Here is a 25,133-nt window from a genome sequence, read left to right on the forward strand (position 1 = left end):
CATTTCAGTAAGAAGGTAAAGTGTTTTTGTCTGCTGATAAGAGTCCCAGACTAATACTGTTTCCTTACAGCTGCATGTGCACACTTCAAGTCCCATATTTTACACTTCCTGTGTTTTATTTGAAGTTGATCCATAAGAAGACATTTGTAGTTTTAAGAACCAAAAACCATCTCAATGTAGTTTTACATCTCTTCTCTGAGCGATCTAATAAAAATACAACAGGTTTCAGGTAAAACACTGAGAGAAACCAAATCCTGCAAAGATTGGATGGTTTGTCCAGGTGGGCGGGGCTTGGGGCATGGCTGAGAGTGGTGACTGCTTTGTTGTGACATCACAAAGTTACAGAAGTCCTGACTGCTCGTTTTAAGGCTCAGTTTCTGAATACAGGCTGCGTGCATTTCTCTGTGGACTGACTGTGATTGTGACAGTCCAGATACTCTAAAATTGCATTATGGGAAATATAGGATCCAGCATTTTTGAGGTTTGACTCATACTAGGTGCTAAAAGACATGATATCTGAGCCTCTTGATGGCTCTCATTTATTATTTAAGCAGCAACAACTGTGGCAAAGTCAACAACCTATAAAAGTACCATAGGTGTTACCAAAATAACAACCCTCCCTCACCGCCATAAAGCTGTACTTTGGCACAGTTCCTCCCAAGTGGTTCGGTCTCATATTGACCGTGTTGACCACAGCCTTGTAAAACAAGAAGCTGTCAGTTCTTTTTTTTAATGATTTGTACTGAATGAATAAAATGACCTCTATTATTCAAATCCAATTTAGTTTTCCAGTTTCTCCTCTATGACTGTATCATATTTGTGCACGTCATATTCCCAGTGTTGCTCTTAGCGCTGTGCTGTATCCGCATACGTAACCTCAGGCAGCAGATGTCACTGGTAGTAAAAACTAGAAGAGGCTTATGTGGCAGCCTGTTATGCTTCTGCCAACCTAATGCCCAATACCCTACCCTGCCAGCTAGCTTGTGTGTGTGTGTGTGTGTGTGTGTGTGTGTGTGTGTGTGTGTGTGTGTGTGTGTGTGTGTGTGTGTGTGTGTGTGTGTGTGGTGTGTGTGTGTGTGTGTGTGTGTTTGGTGGGGGCTGGGGGATCCAGTCCAGGCTGGATGCTCTCTTCCTCCTCTCATACTCACTGCTGGCCCTTTTTTCTGTGTGTCAGCTATTTAAACATGCTGCCTTTTTGAATGTACATCCGTGTGTAGCATTTGTTGACCAGTGTGATGAGATGCTCAGTATTTGGTTGAAGAAAAACTGAGTATCTGGCTGTAAGTGTGTGTGAAAGAGTAAAAACAGGTGGCTGCTCTGTTTGTCCATCTGTCCTCTCTTCCACAGCAGCTGTCTGTCCTCCTCTCTCTTCCCTCTGTATGTTGTTTCTGCTCAGGTCAAGGGTCAAGAGTTCGTACTTTCCCATAAAAAACACATTTGGTGCCACTTTAGCAACAGTAACGGCCTTCATCAGGTCGTTTGCATGTGTCAGCTGGAGTGAGACGTGAGAGGTGATGGCTGTGTGTGGCTTCTGTGCAAGGTTTTATTTTAGAATGACTTTATTTTATAGAGAAGGTTTTGGATGATGATGACAGTCCAAATATTATAGCAGGGTTTTTTTTTTTTTTTCTTTCGATATGATGAAAAATATTGCATATGGCATGAAATATTAGAAATGATCGAATATCGGCCCAAACCAGTTATAAGGCACTGAGGCTGCAGGATATGCAAAAAATTATCATATTGTGAATGCTTTTGCATTTAATTTTCACTGAAATAAATTAGAAAATGATATTAAGTGATTAAGTGATTTTTGAGTCCTGTCCCAAACAAAACATTGGTACGTCTGGAGAATATGATTTGTTGGCCGGGGCGTCTCTGCAGCACCACAACGCTTATGGTGCGAACAATGCACATTGTTGTGACACGTTTTACCTTCATCAAGCAGCATCGCACTTGGCCATATTGCAGTTTCAGTTATATTTTGATTAATTGTGCAGCTCTAACTTAAAGTAATAAATCAAAAACATTAATCTTAAACAAGTGACAAGTCCAGAGGTGGAGATCGTGCTCATGGGGAGTTAGTAGATCATAGATTTATAGTGTCGTAGATATTATTTAAAATTGATAAAAGTGACACTTTTGCCCATGAATCCTGATTACAGACAGTATTTATACCCATAACTGAGTACTTTCTCTTCCTGACGGAAATATTCTACTTTTTATGCTTTTTATTTTTCTGTCAACAAACCGAACGAATCACTGACGAATCATTTCTGCTCTACAGGTGCGTTAAAAAATGCTGCTGAAAATAGTCCCCAAAAAATGCACCATTCCCTCCTAGTGTCCATCTGTGTGTGTGCGTGTGCGTGTGCGTGTGTGTGTGTGTGTGTGTGTGTGTGTGTGTGTGTGTGTGTGTGTGTGTGTGTGTGAGAGACGTGGAGTAGCGTCTGTCCTGCCTCTCACACTGTGTGAGCCAAGTCTGCTGTTATCAACTCCAGATAAAGAGAAACACTTCACTTCAGCTCCACAGCTTATCTCTGTCTCTCTCTCTCTCTCTCTCTCTCTCTCCCCCTCGGCTCCCTGCTCCCTCTCTCCTTCTTCCTGTTTTGTTTGATTCTCGGTCTTTCTCCATCTCCTGCTATTTCCCGTTTGTATCTCCATCAAATTGTGAAGGACATTTGATGCGAACGCTTTAATGAATGAGCTTTTAAATGTTAAAATCTGCATTTTACTATCGATTTCTAATGTTGTAAATCACAGTATGGCTGAAAAGGCTCTTTGTGTGAGAACAGGGCTTTAGCTGTCTTCTTTAATTGCCTGATTTCACTTCAGTTTCTCCGCTCTGAGGCTGCATGTGAAGCCTCCACCCATCTCTCCCTTGCAGCCTCTTCACAGTTAAAGTGTCACTTTCTGTGCTGATGCAGCTTTTTACTCTGTGAAAATCACTCTTATCTGGATGCTTAACGCTGATACTCCACCTTTTTTAGTTTTTCTTGCCTGTTATTTTTCCTCATTAAAATCTGTGTGTGCGCTGTGCAGCGGCGGCAGGTGCATTAGCGGCTCTTTAGCAGATCTCTGACAAAGCGAGCGCCGTTTTTCGGCTGCTCTGTCTTTCACTCCTCTCTCGTTCTCTCTCTCTCTCTCTCTCTTTTCATTCATTTATATCTTGTTCCTCCATCCTCCTTCTCACACCTCACCTCTCAGTCGCTTCTCTCAGCTTTCTCTGTCTTTCTCACGCCCACACTAACAGATGGGTCGTAGCTATTGTTTCACGCAGCAAACACGGCCAATTTTTTTCGGGGGCTCTGACAGCAGTTATGAGTGTGTTTATATCTGTGTGTGTGTGTGTCTATTGGAGACTGAAAGAAATCTCCCAACTTCCTCAGCTCAGACTTGGGAGTTATCAGTATGCAGGTCCAGCGCTGCCCGGGGCTTAAAGCTGCAGCTCTCTATCTGAAATACATCATCTCCACTGGAGAATCCAGCGGCACTTGCATCGACTGAAAGGGAAAGTGAAACACACACACACACACATGCACACGCACACACAGACTTGAAAGGGTCTGGATTCTTAGTAGCACTGTCTGAATATTAACACTGCTGTCCCACCAGCTCTTCTGTTCCCTCCTCTGTCTGAGTCTGAACTGGATCTTACCACTGAGAACCATCTCTACCATCTCTGCACTTAATTGTTCCCCATAAAATCAAAAGGCAGGATCAGGGCTGTTAGCATTTTTGTTAGCATTTATAAGCGGTTCCTCTGCCACCAACATCCCAAAGATCTTCTGCTGGATTCAGGTGTGGAGACTCAGGAGGCCGCTGGAGTTCAGTGAACTCGCCGTCATGTCTGAGACGACTTTTGCTTTGTGACGTTATCCTGCTGGAAGTAGCCGTTAGAAGATGGTTAATAAAGGCTGGTCATAAAGGGAAGCACATGGTCAGCAACACTGCTCAGATAGGCTGTGACCTTCTGACCACGATGGACTGGTATTAAGGATTCTGGTCTTGGTGACGGGAAGTGGAACCTGACGTGGTTCTCCTGCTGTTGTCGTCCATCCGTCCGTCTCAAGGTCGGATTCGTTTCTTCACTCTGAGATGTTTTTCTGCTCAGCAAAGTGGTAAAGAGTGGTTATCTGAGTGACCATATTCCCTCGCTGCTCCAGCCGACCCTCTGACCTCTCTCATCAACAATAACACAGGTTAAAGGTCAAAGTCACAGTCACCTCCAGAATTCCCAGGCTAATGGACTGCGCCTGCACTGTGCGGCGGTGATATAATGCCACTTGTGAACGTAATGATGAGAGTGATAGAGAAGCGATTTAAGTATCACGGTATTGTAGCTGACATCACCACGTGTGTTCGGATTCTCTTGATACGGTTGAAGTTGATTTCCAGCGAAATGCCGGTTAAAATATTTGTGAGTAACGTCAGTTTTTACGTCACTTAAAAGTGACCTTTCCAGAAAAGTGCTAACAGAAGACGCCCCCTCCCCCACCCTTTACTCCGCTTCTCTTTTTCCATCTTTTCACGTTGCGATCTGTCCAAGGAAACTTTATCAACACCAGAAGCAGAAACAGTGTGTTTCTCTCTGGAGGGGGAGGAGAGGCGGGAACATGCTGCTCAGTCTGATAGGTTTTATGACTATAGGCTGCGGGCTTGACTTCCATGAAAATGATCAGCAAGTTGAGGAAACATAAGCAAAGAGGAGAGTCAGGTGAGGAGGAGGAGGAGGGTGAGGAGGAGGAGGAGGGTGAGGAGGAGGAGGAGGAGGGGGGCTGGCAGCTTCATCAGGGCTTTTTTGTTTCTTCTGCTGATGCTTTTGCTGAGCTCCTGTTGTCTTTGTGAAATTCCTGGCTGAGTGTAAAGACCTCTGCAGAAACACCAGCAGGACATACAAAGACTGCGACCACACTTTTACTCTTATCTGCTGTTTGCAAAGACTTGGGGGGGGGGGGGGGGGGGATACTGCCGCCATACTGCCGCCATTGCAGTTTTGTGATGATGCATCTCAAAGATAACCAGTTTGTTTTTATTACCGGTATTCTCACCAATATATCTGGCATCACCCAGCAGGGAGGATTCAGCCTGTAAAACTGCTTTTATTTTGACAACCAAGCACCTATATAACATCCTCTTCACTCTAATACCATACTATAAAAAAAAAAAAAAACCAATTTATGTAAATGTGCCGTTATGAGTTATTTAATAAGACGAGAATGATTCAATTTGAATTGGAGCCAATTTTACTTTGACCACTTTGTGTTTCCACATCAGTTTGTGCAGAGTCTGTCAGCGGGATATCTCAGGAACTGATTAGGTTTCCGTGGCGGCCTGGATCTGGGATTCCTGCCAGAAGACGGCAGTGAAGTTTTCTTGGTTTTTTAAAAATTTTTTATTACATTTTCTGTCAGTGACAGCTCCGTTCAACCTGTCTTATTACTTATTATTAGTTTCTTAAAAAAGTGGGACTGTGGCGGCGATTAATGGGATTGCCTTTATAAAAGAGTAAGAGCTGTCCTTTGAGTAGTTTGATGTGTGGCTAGCTGGTGTATTATGTTTCAGCTAACCGCTGCTGTGGCTTTTCCATCCTGGGCCTCACTGACTCACTGGAATCTGCTGGAGAGGAGGAGGAGGAGAGAAAAAGGAAGAAGAATTTAGTTGTTGTCTCATGAATCTTCGTGTGAGCCGATAGCTGAAGTCGATTTTTCCACTGTGGTGGAGTCACAGTAATTCTTGCATCTCGCCACATGGATCATACCACTGTGTGTGTGTGTGTGTGTGTGTGTGTGTGTGTGTGTGTGTGTGTGTGTGTGTGGGTGCATGTACTGTGTGTTTCCACTGCCTGTCAAGCCTTCATAAAGGAATGTGGAACAAGATATGCATGCACACACACACACATGTTCTCACACACACACACACACACACACACACACACACACGTTCACACACAGTCAGCTTGATGACTCTCCAGGTGATTCATACCTTTGGTTCAGACTGTGTCGGCTCGGTCTGGTCTCATCTGGACCGAGTCACAGCACCATAAACCACAGCAGGTATGGAGGCCCAGAGGAATCCGCTTTTTGTTAATTATTATTTTTTATTTGTTTTTTTCAGCGACTTATACAATTATATTCACAAATGTTCCATTTTCAGCTGTATTTTTATTATTTATAAATAATTTAATACAAGAAAAGGAAAAATAAATCATCAATATTTCACTTATTTTCCTCAAGTTTGGTTGCCATGTGGATTAATATGACACAGGGGTTTTTCCTGTGAATTTCAGCTCTGAAAAACATTTCCAGAAAACAGGGCGGCGTTGGTGATGATAAGCTGAGACTCTTCCGTGGCGTGACTTCAGCCTCAGGCCCGAGGCGTCTTCACAGCAGCAAAAAATACCTTGTTAATAAAACGGAGCGATTAAGTCGCAGCATCTCGTACTTTCAGAGCTGCTGCTTTAATTAATAATAGTGTTTGTGTTGCACTTCTTCCAAAAGTTGCAAAGCGTGAATGGAATGGGAAAAAAAAAAACGAAACAGTCAGCTTTTATAAAACAGGACTAACAAGGTAATTAATGAAGGCTTGTACTGCTGAGCCGCTAAAAATGCTGTCGGCTAAAAGCCCAACGTGTAAACTGAAACAGCTTCCTCTCCCGTCTGCAGCCAGGTTTCTCTTTGCCTCTACGCCATCAATCTGCGTCTTCTTCCTCCCTCTCTCTCTCTCTCTCTCTCTCTCTCTCTCTCTCTTCGTTTTTTCACCAGCTCACCAGCTCTATGTTCTGACCTCTGTAGTCTCTGACACTTATTGATATCACGGAGCTGCTGGAGCTCAGACCTAATTTAACACCTCAGCTCGTTCCTCTGTCCAGCCATTGGGTAATCTAGAAGTAATGTAATTACTTAGCGTGTGCCTGTAAAATCTAGACTGAAATATCTCGACAACCACCATTAGATTTTGTACAGATATCAGCTGTGCCCACAGAATTCACCCTGTTTACTTTGGTGATTCCCTGACTTCACCTCTAGTGGCAGCAGCAGGTCAAAAGTTCATTTTGTCCAAGACTTTGGTTTGTGAGGAACTACATGCAAAATGAATGAACTATCTATCAGCTGCAACTGTACTTTGTGCTTTGGGCTGATGAGGAAATGTAAGCACGCTGACCCGACTAAACCAACTAACGTGGTAACAGAAGTAAACATGGCTGAAAACAATGTTGATCAAACTGTGCAGAAATGACAACTTGCACTCACACATTAGAAAAATAACAGTTATTCTTATTATAATAACAACAAGATGATGACGATGTGAAAAGAATATGCCGATGTGACCCTCATCAACACGGCTACAGAGCCAGATGTTTCCCTCTGCAGCTGGTAGAGACCAAAAACAGAGATAAAAGAGAGCGATTATTGGGCTCATATTCACTCTTCTGATTTACAGTTGTCTGTGAACGCTGGGACACCCGGGCGAAACATTAAACAGTAATTGTGGCACTGGCACCCTTCGCAGTGAGTAACCCCCCCCCCCCCCCCCCCCCCCCCCCTGGAAGATATCACAGCTTGCAAACGCCTTCTGTAGCAGCTAACAGTCTATTCTTGATTCAGGAATTTTCACCCACTTGTCCTTGCAGAAGTTATTTGAGATATTTTGAGACACGCGCAGAATACTTCAGATGTAGCCGAGGGTTTTCAATGATGTTGATTGTGAGTTTCGTTCCAAAAGCTTGAGCTTGTGTTTCTTGAAGTGGTTCGTGGTGGATTTTTGAGGGTTCGCTTTGGATCATTGTGTCTGTTCATTTTTGTCCATGCACTGTTTACTGAGCCTCTGGCTGCCACAAACTTCCAAAGCAGAGCATCTCTATCTGCATGTGTGCTGCTCTGTTTTTAACTGTTTTCCTTCCTCCGTCCGCAGCACTTGTTTTCCAATGTTCCTTTTCAGTCTTCTTGACTTTTGTGTCTCATGTAAACCCTGTTTGTGTGAGCAGTGCCGTGCACCAATCATCAGTCCTGTGGCAGCTAAACCCGCAGGTCCTTTGCAGGTGTGTTTTTTTGGTTGCCGTTCTGCCCAGCTGTTTTTATCTTTTCTAACTTTTCTTGGTCTTCCATGACACGGGGCACGAAGTGAAATCGTCTTTCTCCTCAACATCTCCTTGAAAAAGAAGCTCCAAACTTTCAGCTGCACTGAAAATCTTGCTGGCCACATCTTTGTGTCGTTTCTCTGTCACTACAGTTAACTTAGATCGACTTCTCTTTGCTTTGAGCTCAGAATAATCCAGCGTGACTCCAGTACAAACAACTCGCGGCTCACAGCAAAGCCTCTGATTCAGACTCTGCGATTGGCTGCGACAGCGGCACCCGCTGGAGCCAGTAAGAGCGTCCGATTCAGAAAGGCGACTCTGTACATCACCAGCAAAGATGGAGGATGAGAATGGAGAGATATACATACAGATGGAATAAACAATGCGGCAGGAAAACTTTCCAACTTTATGTATCAGTTTATTAATGGAAGTAAACGGCTCACGTGGACAAACGGGGGCTTGTTGGAAAACCTCTGATTTTCTCTCTCTCTCTCTCTCTCTCTCCGACCATTGACGCTCCAAAGACAACCACATTATATCTGGGATCGTGTACACTCCCATTAACTTCCATTTCAAACTGGAGAACTTTAATTACCTTTTATCAGTTAGCTTCATTTTCAGAGACGTTGTTTAACCCGAGGTTTAATGAGTTAATCAGCTCTGGACCGTCATCAGCTGATAACAACTAATTCTTCATCTGTCTTACAGTCCTATAATACCAATCAAGGCCTAACGAGTTCACAGGGTGCTGAGTATTTTACAAGTGGAAGAGCGTCCAAACTTTTTGCACAGCCAAAATTACTGTATTTTCTCATGTATATTTTATTTTATAAGTTCATGAAATAAAAAGCATGTTTATCCGAATAAGTTTTTTTTTTTCCAGGGGTCAAACTTTTACATTTGGTGCTAAAGATTTTTATTCTGACACATCCATCTGGCCAGTTATTACATTTCCTACTTCACTGCAACGAAGATAAAAAAAAAAAAAAGTTGATCTCTACTTTAATATTTAAACTTTATATTAATATACATTTTGGTTTCCTTGACAGTAATTGTCACAGACATTTACTTACATACATATAGCATGGCCTTGGACTCAAACAACAGGTGACTCCTGTGAAGCGCTGGCATGGCAACCCGCTCCGCTTCTTATAATATCAAAGGAGATCATAAATGTGGTCTGTATGTACGGTACGTGAGGCCAGTTTCAGATTCCAGAGGAGCCTATGGCGTGTCTTTGAAATGCAGATCGAGATTTCCTCTGCGGTTAGAATTTCATCATCCTCTTCATCATCATCTTCATCAAGTTGTTGCTCCACCGTCGAGGATTTCTCTACCTTTTTAATGAGAGCGTCCACCCGCTGCTGTCAAGCTCTTGCTTTCATGTTTAGATGTTCCTCCTGTAGCTCATCATCTTTCACGCCTGCACAGCCTCGTCAGATCGTACGGCGGTTGGTACAGCAAAACACAGAGGGCACACACACACACACACACACACACACACACACACACACACACACCCTCACGGTCCCAGGAAACGCTCCCTGAAAGTCCTAAATAAAACACCCACACACTCACAAACAGACCCCTGTGTGAGAGGAATTCCACAGGCTCAGCACAAACCGGCTGCAGAGGAGGCAGAGACAAAACTGTTATTTTTTTTTACAAACCGCTGTCCTCTTTTTAACGTGAAGGAAGTCGGTGGAAAACTGGACACTTATTTTGTTAAAGGAGGCTCGAGGGGAGATTTGGCGTGTGAGAAAAGACACAGCTGTGTTTTTTACGTTTTTTATGAGAAAATGTGGCACGAGTGACCAGCGTTGTTTATATGAAAAATATTGATTGGAGCAGCTTTAGTGTTGATAGTAAAGAGGGAATTTTTGCTGGCAGGAACATTTCAGTGTGAGACGGTGGCAGAAACAGTGAGTCTGCAGAACCTGCTCCTCTTTTAGATCGATCAGCGGCTGACAGCGGAGGACAGAGTCGTACAACAGATGTAACTGTGTGTGACTAAAACATGTAATTTGCTGGGGGCCGGTGGAAAAGCACCACATGTATTCAATAAACTTGCAGATGATAAAAGGCTGAAGAAACAGAGCGAGGGCTTTGAGACATTTCTTACTCCTGACTCAGTGTTTGATTATGCTCAGTACGTTCCAAACACCAGAATACAGCTAAATGCACCGCTCTCATGTTGCATGAGCCTCCAAAGCTGTGTCAGAAGCTGTGGATTTAGCTATATTTGGGCAAAAGTTTAGGGCTTTTTGGAACGCACCGAGCATATAGATTGACAGCAGAGACGTGGGTTATACTGCGGGATAAGTTTCTAAAGACTTTTGGAGCTTGTCGGCTGCAACAAATCTTGCTGCCATTGCAATCCATTGTAAGAGACAAGAACTAAAGTCTACCAAGTCTTTCATATGAGGAAAAACTTTTATAGTATAATGTTTAAAGGTCCCATATTGTATAAAGGTAGATTTCCATGTGTAGTGTGATTATAGATCAGGTCTAGGTTCTATATTAATACTGTGAAAGAATCAAAGCCTCAGTTCACAGAGAAATGTACACAGCCTGTATTCAGAAACTGAGCCTTAAAACCAGCCGTCAGGACTTCTGTAACTTTGTGATGTCACAACAAAGCAGTCACCGCCCTCAGCCGTGTCCCGAGAGAGGCTCAGAGCCTCCTCTCTTCTGATTGGCTCATCGACCTCCTTTGTTACTAGAGCTCCAGAGAGAAGCCTGAGAGAGGAGATGTAAAACTACACTGAGATGGTTTTTGGTTCTTAAAACCACAAATATATCTTCTGATGGATCAACACTTCAAATCAAACACAACTGTAAAACATCAAAGCTTTAAAGTTTTACCTTGTAATTTTTACTCATAGTTGTCGTATTTTATATTCTACCCCCCCCCCCCCCCTTCATCTCATTCAGGGAGTTGAAACCCAATCCCCTCTCACATCATAGAAACAATGATCAGTGATCTAACTGTGGACAGGAAATTCTTTCATGACATTTATCCCTCCTTCACCCACTCGCAGTCTTGTGTGTCCCCACATGTAAAGCACACTGTGGTTTGATGGACGGGGCTCTTGGTGCTTATTGTAGCAACAGAGCATCGCTACCAAACACAGCTAATGTTTGCTGTTCGTGTGACTCGTACTGCAGCCAAGTCAGCAGCATGATGCTGGCTGAACTTTGTTTTTATGTTTTTCATATACACACTTACCCGCACGCACATCACACACACACACACAACACACACACACATATAGCTGTATAGACGTCTTGGGAGTAATAAACCCTGGGCAGAAGTATGTGTGTTAGTGTGTGTGAGATGACTTGGAAGGAGTTGTGTTGTGATGATGAGTCAGTCTGTAAAGATTAAGTCAACGAAAAGAAAGTACAAATGGGCGAAAATGGTTAATAAAGCCCAGAATTGTTCAATTTGTGCAACACCACCATATTTAAAGATGTACTTTGCAGCCAGCCAGAGAGTGAATGAAGACGTCGAGTGGCGTTTGAGGGCAAAGCTGTGAATCGGAGAAATAAAATGTTCTTATTACTTCATGGCCGTCAAACACACACACACCTCCACACAACCCTCCATCCTCAACACGACACAATAAAAAGAAAAGAAAGAAAATAACAGGCACAGTGTCTCCTAGCTCATTAACATTAACAATATCTAATAGTATTTGAACGTGGCGTTTATTGATTGCTGTCCAACAGGCTTTTTGAGTTTACAACAAGCTAACTAAGCTAAGCTACGCTAAGCTACTGTGTGTTAGATTAAGATGAACGTATTTGTTCATTTAGTTTTCACTCAGCGTGAATGAAAAATGTTTGAAACAAAAGTAATTCAGCTCACAGCAGTCCAGTCTGTAATGTTGTGCTTATTGACGCCTTCATTTCACGTGATGTAACAGGTGCAGGGTGTAACGTGTGAAAGAAAGATGGATACTCAAATACAGGACCTAGAATTCGAAGAACTACGGATTCAAAACTCACGTGCACACGCGCTCGTGTCTGCTTTAAATGGAAAAACCTGGAATGATCTTTTCATCACTGTGTGTAGCTCGTAAACACTCGCTAACACACACACACACACACACACACACACACTCTCACATTCACATTTTGCTCCGTGTCTCCCTAATCCCGTCAGTCGGACACCGGCCTGTTCCTCTCCACTGGAATGAAAAGTACATCGCCATAGAGACCACGTCAATGCCTGAGAGGAGAGGTGAGCTGAGGAGAGGAGGAGAGAGAGCGAGCGAACAAGAGTGGAGGAAGAGGGAGATACAGAGGAGAGGAGAGGAGCAGAAGCGTGGACTGCGAGGGAAATGATAATAACTTTATTAAAAAAAAGAAGAAATAAAAAAGTAATCCAATGAAGCCCTTACTTCTCGTAAACATCAGATGGTTGAGAGAACCAAGGGAATCACTGTGTTTATGCTTTTATTGCTTATTTCTTCATTTGGGCAATTAACACTTGAGAGTAATGAGGAACAGACTGAATTCGGGGGGGGGGGGGGACTGAAGTGTGTGTGTGTGTGTGTGTGTGTGTGTGTGTCTCTACATTATTACATGTAGTGATGACCTCATTTCGGAAACAGCTTTAACTTCCTCCCTCCACTTCCATCCTCTTCCCCCTTTTTGTCCAAGTCTTCATTCATTCATCAGCTTCTTTATTGAATATATCCACCATGTCTATATACCCCCCCCCCCCCCCCCCCCCCCGGCAGCTGATGACTGGTCATCATCACTTGAGTCTGAGCGTGTCTGGACTTCCTCAGACGGGAGAGTGTGATTGCCTCTGTTGTTGACGGACTCAGTTCTGTTTTTGAGCTGAGTCAGTATTTCTCCCTCCTGAGTTTTATCTAAAGGAGATCTATCTAAAGCTCCCAGGATACTTCTGGGTTGTAGCTCTTGCTAATGCTGTGCGGGTTCAAGGAGCGTTTTCTCATGCGATCGACATTGACTTTGACCATGTGTCGGTAATCTGCTGCCTCAGGCCTCTTACCAGCGTCTTTTGAGCGAGGGGGAGGGGGGAGCTCATTTTGTCCCATGGCACCTGGAACCTGTCCAATCAAATGCTGTCCGTGCACAGAATGATTATTTGAGTGGCGGGACGACACGCCGACGGAGGACGCAACATTTTTGCCTCGTTTGGGACGTTTCCTGTGCATCAGCCTTCAGGCGTCGGGCGTGTAGCCTGCAACCAATAACGGCACATCTGTGAAACGTAGCGACGAGGTGAAGCAGGTCGGGGAGGAGGGGCCAATAAGAAATGCAACAAACCGCTGCTCATTCTGCCTTTTAAATGCTAGTGTTCTGTGACTTTCTACTTGATTACTTGACTTAATTTTCGCGTACGCCAATTTACTCTGCACATGGGTATTTTATTTTTTACAGTGTAGGCATTTTTCACAGCAGACATTTTGACTTGTCACAGCAGGAAGAGCTCAGTTGTTATTAATAACATTGACAATGGCTCTGCTCAATAAGCCCGTGACAGTGTGACGGTGAGTCAGCGTGAACCGGGACACTGAAGCCGAAGCAGCTAAATGGAACTCGGCCATGTAGGTCAACATTTCGACACATGGCTTTTGGGTTTGGCCGAAACTCGGCTGGATGGTGTCACAGATTTCATTAGTGGTGTCGTTTGTTTTTTGGAGGATGACACGTTTCCTTCTTTGGTAACCGATGGTAACGTGTGTTTCTCAATGACTAAACCTTGTATTGGCCTGAACAATCCTCCACATAATCCAGGCTGGTGATGTGTGCAGGTCAGAGTATCTATTTTTGGACAGGGCAGAGACATTCTTCCGTGGGGGGGGGGCTGCCTTCCTCAATGACCCCCCCACCCCCCAACTGAAGGCTCATTGCACCCCCCACTCAGCTGCTCCACTTTTAACCCTGGCACCAGTGAGGTTAGTGAGTGTGGGTGGAAATGGGGTTGGGATCTACTTCCAGCAGGCCTTGCGGGTAGGTGGGTGGGCGGGTAGGTGCCTCCCCCCACTGTCCCTGTCCGTCTGAACACCGGTTGACTCCCCCCCACCCCCACCCCACCGCCCCACCCCCCACACTCTGAAGTCCGACAGTCAGTCCAGCAGCCAGCGAAGCAGCTGCTCAGTCTGCCCGTCTGTGGAGAAAGTGAACACTGGAAAGAATCGGAACGAACGCAACCCAACAACAGATTGTCTTTGTCGGTCGGAGACGCCGGATTCGGGGCCGTTACTGATGCCAAGATGACTCGTGACTCGTAAGTTTCAGTGGGGCGGTTGAGAAGCAAGTGGAGCTACTACAGGATTCAAGGGGTCGAGAAAATCGCAGAGACTTAATCAGCTGTATTAAACATTTTTACTCACCCTCCGTATTATCACCTGTAAAGCAGCTTTAGCATTTACAATCCGAGCTCGGAGGGATCTTAGAAACCAGTTTGTGATTGAGGATTATCCCGGTCTTCGAATACGTCGGCCTCTGCCTTTCTACCTGTCTATCTGTACCCTTGTCCAACTGCCTCCCACTAAGATGACAAAACTAGCTTTAGCTTTTAGCGCCATCCACCTATTCATTCATTATTCGGAGCCCTTGTCAAAAAAGGCCTCTCTCACCAGATGAGAAGCGTCTATATTTATAGAAGTGGCTGTTGAACTTCGCCGAGTCCAATCGAAGGGAGTTTCTCTCTCTCTCTCTCTCTGTTACTGGATAGGACTCATCCCTCCGTGAGGTGGTGGGACACCTCTGCTGCTGCCGTTTTATTTCCTGAAAGACTTGCAGCCGAGAAACATGTAAAAAGCTCTTTGCAGACTCGCTCCCCGGGGCTCCTGTAAACGTGCGTGTTAGCGGTCACGATGGGGGAGTTTTGTGTCCCTGCGATGGTCATTTCTTTACTGTTGGCAAATCCAGCATCTGCGGCGTCGTGTCGGTGTGAGCGCTGTGGAGAACTTGTGGAGAACGCACTTGAATCCGTTTGTTCCCTCCTTCACAAAGCTGCAGTGTTGACTTAGCATCTGTCTGCACGGCACCTTTTGTCGCTCCCGTCGGCTGCAGGACGAGTTCACCCGGCAACAATGACATCATTGTCCAGCGTGGACAACAAAAGCAGTGCAGGTCAAATGACAGCAAGTCACAGTCGTTCCTGTCCCGCAGAGAGGATTGTAGCGTCCTGCTGTCTGTTTTTGCTCCGAGGCTGTGAATGGGGGAATTCAGTCAGATGTCAGTTCGGGTTGTTTAGACGCTTTAGTTCTCCTCATAACCTTCATTTTTAGAGCTAAACACACTGATCTTTGGCTTCAATAACAGGATATTCATATTGAAGGTGAATCATTTGTCAATGTTATTGATTACTGAGCTATATTTGAACCATGACAGGTGAAAATGTCATTTGAGTGCTTTGAAAACGGGCTGTTGAAGTTAGAATAAATAGTGTTTAGTGTTATTACCTGCTTGGGTCAGGGTTAGGGTGACTTGGTGGATGGATGGAGTATTGGCCAGTGATGACATCATTACATTTTGGGACAGATCTGAATGATTTACTATAAATTAAAATTTTTCGGATACGTTGTTTGATGCTGGCCTTTGCCGGAGGTCTGCGCCCTCTGAGTGCACCTTCTTAGTTAGTAGTGTCTTCCTCCTCGGTCGTTCACACCTGTCCCTCATCCTGACGTTACCTTGTCTACTGTGAAACATCGTCCTGATCCTCAAAGCGACCGCAAGGACAACCAAGGTCGGCAGCAGCTGATAGCATGAAGTTGCAGATTCTGATTTAGTTTGTTTCATTACAGACGACTCGACTCTGTTGAATTTGTTGATCTGCAAAAACACGCCAGAGTGCTGCTGCAGCAGACAAACAGCTAATTTATTTTCCAGCTTTTGCCAATTAACTTCTGGCTTCAACATTTACTCATTACTGATATTATCTGCCTCCAACGACCTTTTGTCATTTAAATGGATGAAAGCAACTGTGAGCGTCAACCTGCTTCTCTGCTAAAAGATCTGTTTGCCTCTGATCTTCGCCGATCCAGGTGTTTTTATTAACCTGGAATCCAGGTTCAAACAGAAACTCCCTCCACCAGAGTCTGTGTATTAGCGCTCCTGATAAATTGCATGTGAACCCCTCATGCCCTCAAGTCTCTTCTAGATGTTTGTCAAGAGTCTTGTGTAATTTCTGCTTTTATTAAAGACGCTGCAGTTTTCTTTGCTGACACACCTGCCAGCTGACACGATGTCACCATTGGCAGGTAAAGGCTTGTTGATGTCATATTAGATTAATCACTGATACCAAAAAAAAAACAGCCTTAAAAACCTGCTTGACTCCAGGTGGGAACTAGACTCAAGGCTGCACTGTTCTGTTTTAATGAAAGATATTCGGTCCGTGTGGAAGTGGTTTGCTCCTCAGGGTCAAGATTTCGATGAGAAGTGAAAAACAAAATGCCAGAGCAGCACATCAGCTTCTGCTGAACAATATCAGTTTCAGGTGCGCCCTCGTGTAAAATGATCCGCCGTCGGCTCAGTGTACCTGAAAACATCCTGTCAGAGATATCTGAGGACAAAAAGCGGCTTTTTATTGCGCGGCAGTCTGGTGAGTTTAGTCCTTCGGGCAGTGATCTGAGGCTCTCTGTTTATTGGAAGGGGGCGTCCACACACCCTGGGTGTTGTGTGAACTATATTGTCAGGACGCCTTTGTAGAGAATTAAAAAGCACCATTGTTATCCCAGCGACGCCGCCGTCTTATGAACACGCCACCCCAGCAGTCTCGGCGCACCTGTTTGCCACTTGATATGGAGCTTATTAGCTATTCACTCCCCCTGACACTCGAACACGTCTGTGTTTCAGCAGGAGGGAGACACTTTTTTTTTTTTTTATCGTTACCATGAAACGAACAGTGTTTCAGCGCCGTGACGGCAGCGGATGGTTTGTGACCTCGCTGTCACCTGCTCATCTCTGTCTTGTTTTGTCTTCGGACGCCGAAGTTGCACGAGACGCTATTAATGACCCTTTCTGTTACGATCAGCTTTCCAGTATTGTCCGCTGTCGCTTCCTCTCCTCTCCTCCCGTCCTTCTTTTCTCCTTCTCTCTCTCTCTCTCTCTCTCTCTCTCTGTTTGTTTTGCCTGTGTTTTGCCGTCCCCGCCTGTTCTCCAGTCACCTTGGGAAACAGCCTCGCACCAAAACAATTCATCTTTCTCTTTGCTCACTTTGCCTAAAAATAAGTCTCTCTCTCTTTCTCTCTCAGCGTCCCTCTCTCTCCCATCTCTAGTTTTTAAGGCGATTCAGATTCAGCCATTCAAGAGGATTTTATTCATAAGTGTATTGGCCTGTTACAAAGCTGGGACGGTGACCAACATCTGAGTGGAAATATTCATTTGATCAAAATATAAAACACTACCCGAACCAAATAAACGCTTACACTGATGCTATAAAGTAATAAAACACAACCAAACATAATAAAATGATAAAATCAGCGACGCAAAACAGGACGGAGGAAAGTCTGGAGATTTTAAGACACAGTTTATATTTAAGTTTCACTGTTCTGGCCTGAAGTGTGTGTGTGTGTGTGTGTGTGAGTGAGTGAAAGTTGCACTCAAGTTAATTTGAGTTTTATTTCTGAGGACTTGACCTGCTTTATCCTGTGTCTCGTCAAACATTTGGCTCATTCCCATCGCACCAACCTGTATGAAGAGTGCTAACCAAATGAAGTTTGATCGATTGGTTGATTGGGTTTAAAAAGATTACAAGACCATTTATCGAATGTCATCTTTTGTAACTCGTGTAGAAAACCTAGTTTCAAATAACATCCAAGTGAAAAATTAGTAGCCAAGTGGGAAAGAAATTTAAAGGGTTAATAATCAGAAAGTAACCTGCTTTAATCTGATAATCAGGGTCAGTCGGTCACGGTTGAAAATTCTCAAATATCTTGCTTTTATTTTGAAGGTCCAATGAGCGTAGCCGCTAATAACAACTGTAGCTGAACACACACACACACACACACACACAGAAAACAAAATAACGCCACCTACAGAAAATCAAAGCTCTCAGTCTCTGTAGTCAGCTCTGTTCTTCTTCTCTGTTCTTTGTTGCCCGCTGTGGCAAAAAGGACTGCTGACTGGCCTCATGATGTCATCTCACACACACACACACATGCGCACACACACACACACACACACACACACACACACACACACACACACACGGACGTTGAGAGGAGGAGGCTGTTTATAGAGTTTAATTAAAGAGGAGGGCTGATGCTGAGTGAGACTGTGTCAAAGGGTCATTTTAAAAACCGTGCTGACGTTACTGAGACAGAAGATCTCTAATTAAATCTGGTTTTCACTGTAATATTCATGTCGTTTATTTCAGTCTGAGAGAGAGAGAGAGAATCAGACAAGTGTATATGTTACCTGTATGATCTCTGTGTGTGTGTGTGTGTGTGTGTGTGTGTGTGTGTGTGTGTGTTACTAACAGCCGCAGCTCCTGGTTATTCCTTGGATTAGCGCTTGGATTTCAGCTCTGGTTTAAAATGTTTTGAATGATTTGAAGATTCAGTGTCAGATCTGTGGCCGTGTCGGTAACGGCCTCTTCCTCACCTTGAAACACTGTGTGTGGCGAACGAGAGAGACCGGAGGTATTCAAAGGGTTTTAGTGAGTAACTACAACTCGTGATTTATTCACATTAGAATTTAAATGACGTGAATAAACCCACTGTCTGAATGAAGCAGGAAACAGGAACGTGTTGTTGTTGTCCATAGTTAGTATTTGCATGGATTACAAACACGTTTATTTCCTGTACATTCGTACATGTAAATACACTGAGAACATATATGAATGAATATTAAAGTCAGGGGGCGTTTGAGGCAATTACTGTCATTAAAATGGCCGACTGCGATGGCAGGATCCAAATCACTGACAAAAGTTTCCATTGTCAACGTGCAGCTTGCTCGCTCTGAGGTGGTTGGTGTTTCCTGTACGCTCTGTGTGTGTGTGTGTGTGTGTGTGTGTGTGTGTCCGTGGCATTTGAGCCACCTGTGCCCGCAGCCTCCTCCGGTGACACAACCTGAAATGGCATCAGGCCTGAGGGGGAGAGGAGACTTCACCTCCATCTCTCTCTCCTCCCCCGCCGCCTTTTGTTCCCGTTCACGGGAACGTGGCGGTATCTCTGTCGTCTTCATCCGCTCTTCACCTTCTCCCATATCTCACCTTGATATGAAGCGAGATACTTCCTGGAGCCCGACTAACGTATTAGACTGATATCCTCTTATCTTATTGCGGGTGTATGGATAACAACGTGTGCTGATCAGTGGTGACTGGTGTAATCTGTACACTGTTTGACTTTTAGGCCTCTTTACAATAAGAATACCCTTATAACGGATTTATAAATGGTTTATAATTAGGTTATCAATTCGGTTGTCAACACTTTATTAATCATAAATAAACAATTATAAAGAAGTTATAACACAATACTCATACGTTGATGCAGACTCACTATTTATTTGGCAAAATCAAGTTAATGATTAATGATAAAAACAAACATTAATAATATTTGATGGTAGTTAGGCTTTTGAATTCATGCTGAAATCATGTCTGCTAATCATTACATCCGATGTGTGGGGGGGGGAGAAATCTTCCCCTGGGCCAGTCTTTATTTAGACTTTAGTCTTTCAGTCTTTATTTCACATAAAATCAAAAACACAGCAGCTAAAAACTGTTGTGGTCCCAGGAGGGAACAAACTGTCTCAGTTGTGTATCATCTCTTACCCGTCCTGCCGTGGGCTCCTCCTATCATTGCGCCCTCTCACCTGACCTTGTGCCAGGCCGCCGTTATCTCATGTATTTGTTACGTGATATCAGGAGTTCCTCGTTTTTTTTTTTATTAAAAAGTTGCTTCCCATGAGGCGTTTCTTGGCCCACTTCTAGCATCACAGCAAATAAATGATTATACTACTACGAAGCCACCGATGGTTGGTCACCTGGATTATAGGCACGGACCTAAAGCTGAGTTAAACTGTATTGTGACATTAAAACTGGACATATTTTTTTTAACTAATATGAACAGAATTTGTTACTGACTTTATAAGAAAAGTGATTCTCTGCTTCTTTTGAAAACACCAGAATATTTTCACTTGTAAGAATGAGTTTGTGCAGAGTCACCACAGGCTGCACTTATCAGGCTTCTGTGTGTCCGAGGCTCAATCAACCACTTATGCTTTTATAATGGACATTATGATGAATCATCTGATGAATGGGCGCTCTCTCTCTCTCTCTCTCTCTCTCTCTCCCCCCTCCTGTCCAGCTTTCCCCTCCCTCCTTCCCCCTCTTCCTCCTCTCCTCCCTCACATCATCTGTGCTGCTAAAAGAGGCAGGAGCTTATTACAGGTGCTCTCTCATTCCCCCCCCCCCCCCCTCTCTCTCTCTCTCTCTCCCCGTCGTTCTCTCCCTCTAATTGATTGTAATAGCTCTTGATGTGTGTGCAGTGTTTAGACAGCTTTTGACTGTGTGCTTAACAGCAGTGTGACAAACCGTTCTCGTCGTACACCTTTCATCCGTCACAGCCCGTTTCCCGGGGTGCACGCCGCCTCTCCCCGCTTTAAAAGACTCTTTTAACGCCGCCACGCCGGCAGCAGCCGTGGCCACAGGCATTATGTTTATGGGCTGTCGTCCGTTGGTCCCGCTCTTGTGAATGTGATATCTCAGGAACGCCTGGAGAGGATTTCTTCAAATTTGGCACAAATGTTCACTTGGACTCGAGGATGAACTGATTATAATTTGGTGGCCAAGGGTCAAAGGTCAAGATCACTGTGATCTCACATCCATCCCATTCTTGTGAACGTAATACATCAGGAACACCTGGAGTGAAGGAAGAACTGAATTCGGGGGTCAAAGGTCACGGTCAACAAAACACACTTAAAGTTATAATATGTAACTTTAACACATAAAAATTTGATATATATGTTATATGTTCTTCTGCTTCATAAGCTGTTAAAGAAAACAATCGAAACAAAAGTTAGCAGCAGTGTTAGCTAACGACAACAACCACTCCCATGATCCCACGCTATTTCACGACGTTTTGTTATTGTTTTGATTGAGAGACCCCTAGTGGCAGAAGACACATACTGTGTGTTTAATACCTTTTCATTGAAGTCGTTCAAAGTCTCCACTACGTATTCTATATGAATCTGGACAGACGTGGACGTAAACACAAACTGCGACTGGTGGGCGGAGGTGTACGACCACGAGGCAGCAGTTGTAGTTAATATGTGCATTAGTGTCGTAGCTTCATTTTTAGACCACAACAATAATTGCATACAATCAAATACATTAATTTATTCCTGGGTGTGATTGTAGAGTTTGGATGCATTAGCAAAATATATGTGAACAAGTGTTGTAGCCATTATTTCTACTACAGTTGATGATAATTTAAGCAGTAATGGCGTGTGTGTGTGTGCGTGTGTGTGTGTGTGTGTGTGTGCGTGCGTGCGTGCGTGTGCTGAAGCGTACATGTGTCAGTGATGTGTTGTGTTGATGGCTCAGTTAAGTACAGCGCTTGCTCAGAGCGTCGGCGTGCGCGTTAATGTGCTGAACAAAGGCACAAATGTTTATCTCTCCTCCAGCCACGGTTGTTCCGACCTCCAACAGTTTGGTACAGCCTCGCCTCGCAGCCCTGTCACTGAATGTCTATATATGTGCGATGGTGTGTGTCAGTGCCCTTTCATATGTGCAGTCCACAGCCTAAGTATTTAGAAGTTTAGGTTTTTCTTCAGTTTGAGATAAAATAATGGATGCTACATTAAAGCTACAGAATGTGATTTTCCCCCCAATTCTTTTTAGTCGAAATATCTTGATGTGGAGATATGCTGTCAAAGACTTTGACCCAGGCTCACTAAAGTTTTAGAGGGAGCTAGTATTAGCTGCTGGAAGACTTTGCTGTGTCTGACTCACAGGTTGGCAATCCCCTGATTTTTAGCTGAGACAGCGAGCATGATGGGGGATGTAGGTGAATGGTAACAGAGCAGGGAGAAATCCAAGTCTCATGCTAGTGCTAGCTTGATTTCCAGAACTTCCATGTTGTAGCTTTTAAGTGCCAAGTCTCAGCTTTAGTTTGAGGAGATTTACATCGGTACTGAAAGAGCTTTTAACACATGGAGCCCAAATTACAAAGGTTCACAAGTAATTGGACACTTGGCTGCTAAGTGTGAGTTCATGCACAAAAGAGCTCACACATGAGTCATAGATAATTAGGGGTTAAAGGTCCCATATAAAGACAGATTTCCATGTATTGTTTCATTATAGACCAGGTCTAGGTTCTATATTAATACTGTGAAAGTAACAAAGCCTCAGTCCACAAAGAAATGCACACAGCCTGTATTCAGACACTGAGCCTTAAAACGAGCCGTCAACAAAGCAGTCACCAAGCCCCGCCCACCTGGACCCACCATCCAACCTTGCAGGATTTGGTTTCTCTGAGTGTTTTAACCTGAAATCTGCTATATTTTTATTGGATCACTCAGAAAACAGTCAGCCAATCAGAAGAGAGGCTCAGAGCCTCCTCTCTTCTGATTGGCTCACCGACTTGTTGTTACTAGAGCTCCAGAGAGAAACCTGAGAGAGTAAAACTACACTGTGATGGTTTTTGGTTCTGAAAACCACAAATATATCTTCTTATGGATCAACACTTCAGATAAAACACAGGAAAAGAGGAAAATATGGGACTTTTAAGATTTGCCATTCAGACTGAGGTGGAGCTGTGTGTCAGTGTGAGGAGTAAAGAGGAGACCACGCATGTAAAGATGATAATAATATGTCTTTTTACAGATTATACAGACATCTTCAAAATGCTCCTTTACATACACATAAGAAACGGCCAACAAGCACCCAGTAGTTGGCATAGCAACCACTAAAACCCAGTAAGGGTTGCAGTACAGCCTCCAAATCCTCTGGAGTCAGATATCAGATATCATGACGGTGCTTTTAATTACGAATTCACATGGAAGATGAGTGAGCATAATAGTGCGTCACGTGCATTTCGTTTCGTACGTGCTGTATGTTTTTATTCGGCACAGTGTCGACGGATTACAGCTGAAACGGAGAGTGCAGCCGCACAGAAGCTCGCCTCACAAATGCACATTCAGGCAGTTACTGTGAAGCCTCGCAGTGTTCCCGCGGGTTCCCTGCGCGCTGTGAAAAGGAGAATCCCTCCTGTCAGGACCGTGTTTTTGTCTAATGCACGGCAACGCTTGACTAATCCTTGTTCCAGTGTCACCAAACATCAATAATTCTGGCTGTACCTCCCCCCATAACTCTCTTTAGCATATTTGTTTTGGAGAGAGAGGGAGAGAGAGGTGAGCTGGGTGGGTGTACGGTGAGTTAGAAATAGAGAGATTATGAGCGTGTGGATAGTCACACAGATAAAAGCAGCGCGAGACTCTGTGAGGGAGGGAGGCACAAGCAGATGAAAGAGGGAGAGATCAAGTGAGAGATGAGATAGATGTAGCAGAGGGATCCAGGCGAGAGAAAGAAAATTGACAGAGCTCTAGAAGAGGAGGACCCCCCCACCCCCCGCCCCCCCCACCCCTCACCATTCCACACACACACTAACCCACTTGAACCCTCTTGAGCCGAGTTGTGCCGGGCTGCGTGATACCACCCTGGTGATTGACCCCCCCCCACCCCCCCACCCCACCCCACCCCACCCCCCTCCCACGACCAGCTCCCCGACAACCTTCGCCACGGAGCTCAGAGAGTGCGAGAGTGGGTTGTGCAGGAGCAGGATCCTGTTGCCTGGATACCCCTGCTGTCGCCGCGGCGGCAAAAAGCCAGGATTGAACCGTGTGCGTGTGTGTGTGTGCGTGCATGTGTGTGTGTGTGTGTGTGTGTGTGTGTGTGTGTGTGTGTGTTTGCTGGCTGGTACCGCTGCCATGGGAAAAACACAGCTGGCTGACTGTCTGAATGGCTCCCTCGCTGACATGCACGTATGAATAAGGGAGGAATCACCCTGATACGGGGGCTTTGAGGAGAGGAGGTGGGAGGCAGGGGGGGCTGCCACCCTGCTTTGGATGATGAAGAAAGCTGTTTGGTAGGTAGGAAGAGAAACAAGAGAAATCACCTTGGCTACCGAGTGAAAGAGAGGAAGCTAGGGGGAGAGGACACCCTGAGACGGGAGAGCCAAGGAAGGGAAAGGCTGGTGGTGGTGGTGGTGGTGGGGGGGGGGGGTAACGAGTGGAGCTGGCTGGGTTAGTTCAACAGGAAGGGGGGGGGGGGGGGAGGGTAGCAGCCAGCAGGCTGTGTGGAGCCATGCAGATCCAGTGCTCTGGTCCCCAGTCCAAAGCCTCCAGCTTCATCCTCAGTCAGAGATGTGTGCTGGCCTCCAAAATGGAAACTCACCGGTACGTAGCGTCCGCCACACGAGCCGGCTCCTCTCACGTGTTTCCGCCTGTCCTGCTCATCCTGTAAGAACCATGTCTGTTTATGTTGCTGTTCGCTTCTCATCAATGAGTGGTCCAGGCCTCATGAGCGAGCGCCTCAGCTGATGTTCATTGAAGAGCGGGAAATCTCCTTTGACATAGAAAGTGGCCTCATGCAAAGTGTATGGTGAGAGTCCTGTCTTTATTCTTGAAGTGATGTCGATGTGTCACATTATCAGATTCGTAAGAACCAGCTAAGCCACGCCTACTGTGGAGCTGAGTCAGTCCTGCCTCTGCAGTGTGCAGGACGAAGCAGATTTATTGCATACGGACAGTGTTGGAGAGCAGTGAACTGGTAGTTAACTACTGACCACTACTGTGGTTAATGACCTGTGAACAACTGGGCACTTTTTGCAACCAACTCAATTGTGTGACTTTTTTGTATTAAATGTTGTTATAATTTCATATCACATGTACATCCAGACAATTTCATCCTTTTTTTCCTCCACAAAAGTGGTTTGAACTTCTTTTTCTAAGTAGCTTTACTGAACCAAACTGTATTTCTCTTTATAGTGTAGCTGTGCTGCAGTTCTTCCAGTGTAAAATAATTGGTAGCTCGCAACGCTCTGCTTTCAAAGTAGCTTCCCCA

The 25,133-nt window shown here is 44.7% G+C and overlaps 1 protein-coding gene across 6 annotated transcripts in view; it reads left to right on the forward strand.

Moving 5' to 3' along the window:
- enah (ENAH actin regulator) overlaps nucleotides 1–25,133 on the forward strand; it is a 111,876-nt gene that overhangs the window by 13,238 nt on the left and 73,505 nt on the right. For 4 of the 6 annotated variants that reach the window (XR_008830406.1, XM_056404551.1, XM_056404556.1 and 1 more), the window contains exon 1: nucleotides 14,215–14,348. The exons of 1 other annotated variant lie outside the window; for it this stretch is intronic. Coding sequence is in view for 4 of the 5 variants with exons in the window: in XM_056404551.1 (XP_056260526.1) it covers nucleotides 14,335–14,348 (14 nt within the window). In the remaining variant the exon portion in view is untranslated. Of the gene's footprint in view, nucleotides 1–14,214; nucleotides 14,349–24,381; nucleotides 24,467–25,133 lie in introns of those variants that run through there. One more of the 6 variants, XM_056404552.1, reaches the window with a different exon arrangement.

This window comes from Seriola aureovittata, chromosome 19, assembly GCF_021018895.1.
Source record: "Seriola aureovittata isolate HTS-2021-v1 ecotype China chromosome 19, ASM2101889v1, whole genome shotgun sequence".
Classification (NCBI taxonomy): domain Eukaryota; kingdom Metazoa; phylum Chordata; class Actinopteri; order Carangiformes; family Carangidae; genus Seriola; species Seriola aureovittata.